Consider the following 12233-nt stretch of genomic DNA (forward strand, 5'->3'; position numbering starts at 1 on the left):
GGTGGTGAGTGGACTATATTATTTCTAATACCCCCATTACCACTTATTTTGTATTAATAAATATACCTGTGGTGGAACTATTTGATGTCCTGTATCCTGGCTTTGGAAAACTGGATCCGGCCGTCATAAGTGGCAGCATTGAGTCTCTATTACAGAGCCTGGTATGGCTCTGGGTCATGTGAGTGACATTTCAACTCTACCCTTCAGCCATATATGTTTTTACAGTTGACAGTATGTTTTTGTGTTTCTCTGTTTTATTTTAGGCTTCTTATACTGATTTGTGATATCAGCTCTATTGAGTAAACGTTTGTATATTATATTTTCTCACTGTGACACAATGTCACAATGTTTTACACTGCAGGGTTAAGGAGACATAGAGATGCATTGAATCAAGGAATATCTATGAAGAACATTCAACGCCTCCATGCGAAGCATGGAGACGATGAACATCAATGTTGCATACTGTAGTTGTCCTGGTGAAAACAGTGTCCCTTTAAAATTTTTTACAAAAAATACAACTTATGTTTACATTGTGTAGATATGTAAATCATCAGTTTCATCGAGTTCTGTGTAGAATCAGAGAGTGCTTATAACAAACAATGCACTTTATGTTCTCCACAATGGATTCCTCCTCTCCGACATTTGTAAATCCATTGAGAAAATCATCCACATGGTCAGACTCCCACAGAATGAGACAGAATGAGACAGACCTGGAATGCAAAGTTTAATGGGACCCAAGTCACAGAACAGCTGCTATGATATCTACCAGCCTGTGACCGTATTCAGACCCACACATGGCTCAGGTACTGGTAGCCGAGCACCGCCAAAATCACACCATAGAGTAGATGAATGCTGGATAAATGGTTACTCAGCCCTGAGGAACCATGGGGAACGCACAGGTTCTGGATGGAAAGAACTCTTTGCTGGGTCTCTTCTAATGAGGGGTCTCCAGGGGGGATTTTCTGACGGATCTACAGAAAAGACAGAAACAAAAGGTTGTTTAAGTATTAAATTAGTCACCTCAAATACACAAACTAAATTTAATTAGATTCACCAAAGTGAAAATCACAGCCAAACCCCCTCCCCTCCGTGCTGTGTGATCACAGGTAAATCAAATGCATTAATTTTCCCTTATCGCCATTCATACAGAACTGGATGTACGTTTTACAATGTGTATTATGTTAATAACAAGAATTGAGGGGTTTGTTGTACAATAATATAACTTCCTTTCTCTAGTCTCCTCTTATCTCTTCCCTTTATGCTTGGCCTCTATTGTTTTGGTTTTTTTCGGTTTAACTTTATATGTTTTTCCATTTTTAGTGGATTTTGAAGGATTTTTTTTATTGTTTTCCCTTTTTTGTCCTGTTAACTTTTAAATTTCATTTTATTATTTAATTAAAAAATGTTGTGTCCAATATCTTGTCGAGCCTACATTTAATAAGTAATAAAAGGAAAGTACAAGACACCATAACCACTACATACAGGGTCAGATGGTGAATCGCTTTAAAACAAGGATGACATTGATATTATTAACGCAGAAGTGGAACTTCTGTATTAGCAATATGGTGAGGGGTGGGAAGAGGAGAGGGTGCCAAAACCTGGTTTTAATCCCTCATCTAAAATTGCTTTTAGCAAGAACCGGGGAACAGTACCAGCACTCTATGTCCCGATAAGCACTAGATCAAAATTGTACTGACTATGGTACCAAGAATTACCTATTTAGGCTGGTTATCGAATATGTTCAAATGTATGCACCTTGTCCTTCCCTCCACCTCAAGGAAAAGGAGAACTTGGAGTCGGTTCTGGAATTGAGGTAAGTTTTAGCTGGTATAGAAATGGTTAATCTGACCAAAAAAAGTTTTTTCTGAAAACACTGCCTTTAGTTGGAGTAACCCCAGTGGCGTACTATGGTGTGGGGTGGTTCACCCTGGTTGCCACAAGGTAGGTGGGGTGCCACCAGGCCTTGCATTGGGGAGGTGTGAGCTGTGTGGCTGCACAGGGTGCCATGGCAGTAGGGGTACAGGCCAGCCGACACAGCTCACACACGCAGAGGCCGGGAATACAACAGGAGTACTGCACGGAGAGTTGGGCGGAGACAAAGTTGCTGTGGGGGTTGTGCCAAATCAGCAGGGGGCAGGGGGTGGAGTTAAAGGCGGCCTCCACCCGATGATGCTAGTGCTGCACACAGAGGGGAAGCAGGGATGGTGAAGCAGGAAGGAGTCCCTGCTTCCCCAATAACTATTAAACACCAAGGACATCAGTGACTTCCAGTAAGTGAGAGAGTGTGTGGTGTGTGTGTGTGTAACTGTGATTGTGTCTGTCTGCCTGTGACTGTCTGTGACTGTCTGTGACTGTCTGTGTGTGACTGCCTGTGACTGTCTGTGACTGTGTGTGTGTGTGCGTCTGTTTCTAAGACTGTCTGCCTGTGACTGTGTGTGTGTGTGTGACTGCCTGTGACTGTATGTGGGACTGTCTGTGACTTTGTGTTTATGACTGTCTGCCTGTGACTGTATGTGTGACTGTGTCTCTGTGACTGTGTCTGTGACTGTCTGCCTGTAACTGTGGGTGTGAATGTCCGGTTGTGCCAGCTTGTGTCCATATTTAAATATACTAAATTAGGGTGCTGTTTAGCAGATATCTCTCTTATTTGGTGTCCTTAAATATGACAACCCCACATAAGAATAGCAAATAGGGGAGTTATCTGATAAACAAATATAGAGGTTAACTGGTGTCAGCCAGCCCACAACAAGAAATCTGGGTGGTGGCTAATGTGAATTCTATGCAAATTTGTTGCCAGATGCCATCAGACAGCCAATGGCAGCACATTACCCCATCCCCTAGTGAAATGTTTGTGCCCCCCAGTTTTGACTGTGGTATCTTATGTGTGTCCCCTCATATATTGTTCCTAGAGTCGCCACTATGTCTGCATGTGTGTCAGTGTGTGTCTGTGTATCTATGTATCTCCATGAGTGTCTATGTATCTGCATGTGTGTCAGTGTATATATATGTGTGTATGTGTATATGTGCATACATCTCAGAAACTCACCAACACTACACGCAAATACACCCCTGCATTTCAACGTCAACACTACATACAAACCCCACCATTATACATAACCACACGACTGCATTCAAAAAGCACACTACACACAAATGCATGCTTGCATTCAAATGCCAACACTACATACAAGCACACCCCTACATTCATTTAAATATACTCCATACAAAAACATGCTAAAATTTAAACACTGCTCAGTGCTAAATACATAAAACAAATTGCAGTTGTTTTTTTACATTTTTTAAGGGGGGGAGAGGGCAAAAATAGGACCCGCCCCAGGTGCCAAATGCTCTTGGTATGCCTCTGAGTAACCCTTTAAGTATTTGGCTTGACTTAGCTCACTGCAGAAAAATAGGCACAGAATTCTTTAACTACACACAAGAAGTTAAAATAAGCACTTTAACATTTTTACCAAAGTAACTTTAAACACCTGTCTGCAATCAACTATAGAAAAGAGAGAAGAAATAGAGATGAGAGAGTTGGAGCCAGTGCAAAACTTTTCGAATGGGGGTTTATCCCTTGGGTTGCAAATAACAAACAAAAGAGAAAAACATAGAGGATCCCACCAGTGGAAGTATGCTTATTTATTATACTCTATGAGTATCATTAGGATTGTTTTGGCCATTATAATACAATTTTCACACATGTGTGTGCTGTTATAAAGATCTAAAATGAGGGGCGTGGCCTGAAGCAGTATGGAAGCAGTCGCATCGACCGCGAGCTCCGCCATACCGTGGACTGAACAGCGTGTTTCTAAGCTTCACAGTCACACCAGCACAACCACGAGCCGTCCAGGTCGCAGGGGTGGAGATGTCCACAAAATCAAGTAAGAAATGCAAACAGAAAACATTGCACTCATATCTAAAAATGGTGCATAACAGCGACCAAGATGGCGACGGCGGCCCGAACTCCCCTATATCAGACCACGACACTAGGGATAGTCAAGACATCCCAGACACCCCAAACACACAGCCGGCCACAGACGCATCGGTGAGCAATATGCTGCGCTCACTACAAGCCAGCCTGAGAACAGACTTCAAAATGGCATCCGATATCAGGGCAGACATTTAGGCCCTGGGAGACAGGACTGCTCATCTAGAGGAGAAAACTGAGGGGGTGCTGGAGGCGCACAATGAACTAGCAAAAGCACATACCACACTCCAACAAAAAGTGACTTATCTAGAGGGGAAAATTGCAGACAACGAGGACCGAGAACGGTGGAATAATAAAAGGCTGAGAGGCGTACCAGAAGACATAGGCACACAAGACCTAACTAAATTTGTCCAAGACGTGTTCTGAGCCCTGATTCCAAGCCTCGAGGCCTCAGACCTCCGCCTGGACCGTACGCACCACCTGCCGAAACCCAGACACCTACCACCCTCAACCCCAAGAGATGTAATTACGAGGGTACATTATTTCACAGTGAAGGACCAACTAATGCAGGCTTCTCGGGCTGCTACACCACTACCAGCCCCATTCACAGACATTAAGCTGTTCATTGACCTTTCTGCAACAACGATGTCCAAAAGAAGAGCCTTTGCGCCTATCACCACTGCACTCGCCATTCCATACAAGTGGGGATTCCCAGTGAAACTCTTACTGAGAAGGAACGGAGCGGATCAAATCATCCTTACACCAAATGATGGCATAAAGCTACTTAAAGAATGGAACTTACCTTTCAATCAGCCATCCAACTTCAGATTTTCTCCTGGACAGTACCAAAGACTCCTCTGCCTCAGACACTACACTGTACTACCCTGTCTACTCATGACTACGTAGACCCCTGGAGGATAACACACCCCACCGACATCGACTATACTTGCCCAGGGCCAGCCTTAGGCCTTTGGGCGCACTGTGCGAAAAATCTTCACAGCGCCCCCCCTTCCCGTCCTTCCCTACCCCACTCCTTCACCCCCTCCTTCATCCTTCCCACACACCCTGTCACACACACACACAGGCAGACAGCCATACACATGCACACACACAAACACACGCAGGCAGTCACACACAGACAGCCACACACAAGCACACACACAGACATAGAATGTGACGGCAGATAAGAACCATTCAGCCCATCTAGTCTGCCCAGTCAGTCACACATAGGCAGTCACACACACACAGGCAGACAGCCACACACACAGACAGCCACACACACACACAAACACACACACACACACACACACACACACACACACACACAGGCAGGCAGCCACACACACAGGCAGGCAGTCACACACAGACAGCCACACACAGACAAACAGCCAAACACACAGAGGCAGACAGCCACACACACACACACTGGCAGAAAGCCACACACACACACACACAGGCAGACAGCCACACACACACAGGCAGACAGTCACACACACACAGTCACACACACAAACAGTCACACACACACGCACACACACAGGCAGACAGTCAAACACACAGACACACAAGCAGACCACCACATAGTTACCTGTGTTCCTTGTGGAGGCAGACAGGCAGTGCAACCAGTGATTCTGGTTGTTGGGGGAAGCAGGGACTCCTTCCTGCTTCCCCTGCAGCAGTTAGACAGCATTTTAGCTCTGCCCCTGCCGCATGGTAAGTCCCGCCCCGCCGCCCGGTAAGCCCCGCCCCCACCGCAATTGTTTTTTTTTTATTCCGGCCAGCCATGTGTGAGCTGTGCGGCTGCAGGGCGCCCCTTGCTCCATGGCGCCCTGTGCGGCCGCACAGCTCACACACCCCTAAGGCCGGCCCTGTACTTGCCATACCCCTGCGCACAACAGCTACTCAAGCTACTCAAAACAACGTCCCTACGAAAGTATTGCACACAGAAATTGGCATCATTTCGTGGTCAGACCACGCTCCCATAACGCTGACCCTGAATGACAGATTTCCTACCAGTGGCCAAACCACTTGGAGACTAAATGAATTCTTGCTCACTAATCCGCACATAGTTGAGCAAATCACGTTGGACCTGCAAAATTATTTTGTGGACAATGCTAAGCCAGACATAGATCCCGAATGCACCTGGCTAGCGCACAAAGCGGTCATAAGAGGCAACTTTATTAAACATGCCAGCCAGGTCCAGCGATCCCGACGAGCACAATACATAACCCTCATTGAAGAAATTACACTCCTGACACACAAGAACAAACATTCACCTACCATTGACACACAACGCAAACTTCTACAACAACAGACCAAATTAAGAGATATAGAATAGGCTAAAACTACTTATTTTTTACAAAAATCAAAACATAAATTCTTCATGGCAGGGAACAAAGCTGGGGTCACACTAGCAGCACAGCTTAAACAAAAAACAAGTGCCTCCAGGATTGCCTACCTCAAAGGAGATAACAGTCAAAAAATCATTGAGCCTTGGAAAATCGTTAACACGTTTGCAGAGTACTATCACAAATTGTATAATCTAAAGGAAGACCAGGCCACCAATGTTCCTACCACAGCAGACATAGACAGGTTTTTGGCTGACCTACATCACCCTCTCTAACACCAACCGCAAAACAAACCCTACGACAACCCATAACACTAACTGAAATCACGCAAGCGATAACAAGCCTACCGGCTAACAAAGCCCCAGGACCAGATGGCCTTACCAACAGGTATTATAAAACGTTCACGCAAATCCTCTCCCCTCATTTGCTCACGTTGTACCATAAGTGCGCAGAACGGGGAGCTCTACCTGCTGAAATGCTCTTGGCGCATATCTCCACCCTACCAAAACCTGGAAAGCCACCCACAGTGTGCAAAAATGTTAGGCCCATATCCTTATTAAATGGAGACGCTAAACTATACGCCAAGATCCTGAGCAACAGACTGGCCTCAATCCTTGGCCGGTTCATCCGGGGCCGCCAGGGCTCGGACAACACCCGTAAGATCCTCACTATACTGGCTGCAGCGGAAGGGCATGCGACCAAGGGCCTTCTCCTAGCACTAGATGCGGAGAAGGCCTTCGACCGCCTCAACTGGGCATACATGTCGAAAATATTAGAAAAATATGGCTTCACGCCCGAGACAATCAAAGGGATAGGTGCACTTTACAGTAGCCCAGCAGCCAGAGTATCGAATAGAGGGTTCAACTCAGACAAATTCCTCATCACAAATGGGACGCGCCAGGGATGCCCCCTATCCCACCTATTATACATCCTTTCGCTGGAACCACTAGCACTAAAAATACGCACACACCCACGAATCAAAGGAATCGGGGTACTAGGCAAGGAACATAAATTGTCACTGTTCACCGATGATGTTCTAGTCTCATTGGAAAGCCCAGAACAATCCCTCCCACACCTCATGCAAACTCTCAAAGAATTTGGTCAGGTCTCCCACTATAAACTCAACCAAGACAAAACCCAGGCGTTACCGATCTGCATGCCACGAGAGAAACAGCAACGCATGAAAGAACAGTACCAATTTGACTGGAGGTCCTCCTCCCTCACATACCTGGGCATAAAAATCGGGACATCTATTGCCGCAATAATAAAACATAACTATCTGCCACTACCACAACAATGCAAAACAGAACTTTTTAAAGAGTCACACACACACCTGTCCTGGCTAGGGAAAATTCATGCATTTAAAATGTCTATATTACCCAAAATACTGTATGTATTCCGGATGCTGCCCCTTAAGGTTTCACAATCTATACTCAAGGCATTACAAACAACATGCAACTCATTTATTTGGTGAAACAAGAAACCCAGGGAACCCAGCACAATACTACACGCACACACCAAAAAAGGAGAAACGGGCCTCCCAAATATCTACCAATACTATAAAGCAACAGCACTGGCAACAGGCATACTCTTACACTCACCGGCAGGGGAACTACAATGGGTGGACATGGAAAAGACACAACTGCCAGAACACAATCTGGTTGACTTAATGTGGACACCCAAACAACTTCGACCTCCTAAACTAAACTTGTTCCCCACCACAACATATACGATTAGTGTATGGGACAAGTTCTTGAACACACTTGCAAAACTGTTTTCCATGCCCAGGCACCCCTGACCGCCTTAAAGGCCACGACCCCAGACTTACCACTGGCAAACTGGGTTAAAGCAGGAATTACCCACATCCACCAAATTATAGACAACAAAAATGTAATACAATTCACAGACCTACAAACCAAGTGGCAATTGCCGACCAAAGAAATGTTCACCTACCTGAGACTAAAAGGAATTGTAACATCACACGTACAGCTACACCACACCAAACCTACCGACACACTTATACCAGCGGCAAATATCCTAAACAGGTGTTGGACCACACCAAGTAAACAGAAGGCCATATCCCTATGCTACGGGATGTGGACTGATACACAAACAAACCAAACCCTGCTATGCAAAAAAGTTCGGAAGAAGACTGCTCCCTCAAGATCCCAGATATAGACTGCTTGCGTGCCATCAATGATTTATCCAAACTCACAAAGTGTTACATGCACATAGAGGCACATAGAAAATTGCTCTACAGGTGGTACATGAATACACAAAAACTCCACAAAATATACCCCACAGTCTCCCCTCTATGCTGGAGATGCTCACGGGAAGTAGAATCATTGCTACACATATGGTGGTCCTGCCCAGAGATCCAACCTCTATGGACAGAAGTCCAAAACACACTCCACAAATTGGCTATACCGACCCTAACTAAAGATCCACAAACATATCTACAGCTCTTATTCCCCACCAGTCTCACTAAAGCACACAGACAGAAGTGTGCCATTGTACTCCTGGCCGCCAGACACCTATTAGCCACCAACTGGAAATCACACATATGCCCATCCAAAACCCAACTCTGGGATAAGATACAGCAATACTACATATATGAAAGCATGACGATGACAGATAGCGCAGAAACACAACAATTTCGGAACACATGGAAACCCTGGGTAGATCTAAATGTATAAGATGCACACACTCGCTAATACACAATACCAAAAGGGCGACAAAATTATCTCCAAAATTCAGACAGTTCGAAACCCCACGGAGCCCAAACCAGACTTCTTATGTACTTATAAAAGCCTATGTCGAGGACTAATCTGTTGCATTCACCAAGTTGTAGCTAACAAACCTAAATACAACAAATAACAAACACAACAGTATTGTATTGAAGCATAACTATGCCTACCATGCAATAAGTATTGTATTGTTCCCTTGTGCCCCCCACCCTTCCACTATACATGTAACGAACACAGGCATTTCTTTTCTGTACCCTATAAACTTGAAATCCAATAAAAAATGTAAATTAAAAAAAAGATCTAAAATGATGGCAATTCATAACCTTTCATTAGTGGACCATTATAGCTCAACACCATAACATTGTTTTTAGATGTGCTTTCCTTTTTCAATAGTACTATTTTCTTTTTTTTTTTTTTTTTTTTTGCTAGCCTTTTTGTTTAGTCCTTGTTGGACTTTACTTTTAAAGGTTAAGTCTTAATTATTCTTGACATTTTACTCTTATAGTATTCCATATCTTTAGTACTTTAAGTGTTGCATCCTCTATGTTTTTCTCTTTTGTTTGTTACCTGTCTGTACTGTTCAGGGATTTCTCTGAGTCACACAGGTCATACCTCTTCAGTATACTGGAACATGGTGGCCTTCACAGCTTCTATGTTTGTGGTATTCATCATTAGAGTCACTGCCTGGCCCTTGCGGATTTTCACAACTCCTTTAAACACTTGCTGGTTGTTGTAGCATGCAGCTAGGGTGGCTATGGCCATTACCTGAGGGTGGAGGTTATGAGGAAGGGTTAGATAAGGATTGCATGTAACACTGGTGTTTATTGACTGGGCATGTCAGATCATTGCAGTTACTGGAGGGCTGCAGTAAGCTAGGACCTACTAACAAGGAGAGTTCTTTGAGACTGCGGCAGACTAAAGATTGACTTCCTATCTCTCATTATTACGAGCATGCATTCTGCTCGGCATGCACAACGGCAGCTAGCTGTGCATCATAAATGTTTATATCCACATTATGTACAAAAGGTTATTCCTAACATCATTAGAGTTAAAGGCAAAACAGAAAAGATACAACTCTTTGTCTCCACAGTTTTACACCTGCAAACATTAGGTAAATTAAAATGTGATATCAGATCTTTATTGTCCAGGTAACACCGCTGATTAACTAAGTTGAAGCAATCATGATGTCAGTCTCATGATACTTTTCAAAAGCACTTTTAGAATTCTCACTGAAAAAAGGCCCTATAACATACGTGAGATACTCAGGTTTCATCAGTCACAATCCTGCCATGAGTTAGCAACGGTTTAATGGAACCATTGGACACTTAGCAAATGCAACACACTTAAAATGTTACCATTAACCCATACCCCACAACAAGTCTTTTGGCATGAGTATAATAAAAACAGACTCCCACAATACCTGGAAAGTCTGTTTGAACACTTTGCAGAAGAACACACACTATAATGTCCCATGGAACAATGACACGTCACCTATTATCATCAAATTCTTGGCTATCTAACTTTCAACCTACGATGTAATAAAAAACACTGCAAAGGTGCAAATGTTGTGTTCAATATAGTGAATACAAACCTGTATCTTCTATAGTGTTCTCCTCTGTCTATAGTTTAAGGTCCCCCTTCCCAACAAACCTATATGAAAATTTAAATAAAAAACAGTTTCACTCGCTTCTCTTTCCAGTGCTGAGATAGAGTCCTGCAGTTGCCCAATCTGCCTCCCTGACATCACACCGACTCTTGTCTTTCATGCAAATCAATGTTCCTACAGGAGCACTGGGAACGAAAAACTGCACTCTTCCAAGGAAACGGAGGTCATCTTTGAGAAACGAGATTGACTCCATTCTCACAGCAGAAGCACCTAGAAGTGTATTAAACTCTGAAACATAAGCATTGCCATATCTACTACACAGCAGTGGTCTAAATTGCAGGGTTAAAGTGGCAGGACCACTGCACCCACACCACTTTATTGAGATAAAGTGGCCTTTAGTTGTGCTTTAAACAGTCAGCCTGTTAAGATAAACAGTTAAATCACAAGTTGGGCCCATTTGATTTTTCTCGCTTACCTGAGGGATGGCGCAGAAGTTGAAAACGCTCTGGTTTTTAAGCCGGGACAGGTAAGTTAACACATCTGGAACGTGCTGCAAGGCATTGGTAATGAGTTTGTTCAGACACTGCACGGCTGGCTCAATGTTCTCTGGCTTTGCCAAATCTGAGAGCTTCTTCCCGTACTTACTCCACACCTGATGTAACGGAGAGACAGTTGGTGATCATAGGAAATCATCTTTGCAGAGGTGAGAAGTTATTATGTAATAACTTTTCACATATAACTTTTGCTACTGCAGTGTCACACAGAGCAATCACAATCAAATATGAAATTTGTTAGAAAAAAATTGTGATGAAGTGCCCTTCGCCCCTTGTTCTTGGAGAGTCCTGCCCTGCTTGCCAGCCTCTTTCCTTGTGACTATGGCCCCTGGGAGATATTGCCAGTTAAAAACACTTATTGGTGGCTTATTGGTGGCTTATTGGTGTTTAAAAGACTGTTTCTGGCCCTTTAAATGGTACTGGCACAATTCTGCACTTTTGCTATGGCACTTCGGATTCAGCCAAAGTGCCGAAGTAGTCGAAGTGGCCGCCATTCGACATACGAACATGTGGCGGCGGTCAGCTGTGTTTTGCCGTCGAGTTCATGGAACTAAAATTGGATACTCGACGGCACGAACACCACTGAAGTTTTACCTTCTTTGGAACTCTCACACTTCGAATGGAGTCGAACAGCGTTTGACATTACAAACGCCACAGTAACATTGCAGATTTGCACAAATTCGTTCGTGCATTCGAAACGTATTTGACTTCCAGATAACTCCCGAACGGCTGAAGGGATTCGCATGATTTTTGGATATGTTTGTTCCCTACGTATACTGGTTCAGAAAATGTAAGTTGTATGTGAATGTAATGTATAATTTTAAAGTTATAGAAATTGTGTAAAAAGTGTATTTTTCACTTGGAGATAATTGAGCTGATACACTAATTGGCCCAATTATCTCCCAAGCAGAGGGAAGGAATTTACTGTAATGAATGGGAGTGTTTAACTGTGTGTCTGTATAGGATTGGCTGCTACGTTTGTGTTTTCAGTGCCTAACAAGGTCCACGTGGGTGGTAACCTTGAGGGGAAATGTGTATAAAAGAAGC

At 43.9% G+C, this 12233-nt stretch overlaps 1 protein-coding gene across 1 annotated transcript in view; it reads right to left on the reverse strand.

Annotated features, from left to right (window-relative positions):
* Nucleotides 1-556: 556 nt before the first annotated feature.
* The window catches only part of LOC134586102 (squalene synthase-like), a 49656-nt gene continuing 37979 nt past the window's right edge, over nucleotides 557-12233 (reverse strand). Inside the window, exons 6-9 of the mRNA XM_063441612.1 lie at nucleotides 11108-11284; nucleotides 9639-9791; nucleotides 793-971; nucleotides 557-710 (exon numbers count right to left, since the gene is read on the reverse strand). Of these exons, the coding sequence (XP_063297682.1) occupies nucleotides 557-710; nucleotides 793-971; nucleotides 9639-9791; nucleotides 11108-11284 (663 nt within the window). The remainder of the gene's footprint in view (nucleotides 711-792; nucleotides 972-9638; nucleotides 9792-11107; nucleotides 11285-12233) is intronic.

The sequence above is a fragment of the Pelobates fuscus genome, chromosome 2 (assembly GCF_036172605.1).
Source record: "Pelobates fuscus isolate aPelFus1 chromosome 2, aPelFus1.pri, whole genome shotgun sequence".
Classification (NCBI taxonomy): domain Eukaryota; kingdom Metazoa; phylum Chordata; class Amphibia; order Anura; family Pelobatidae; genus Pelobates; species Pelobates fuscus.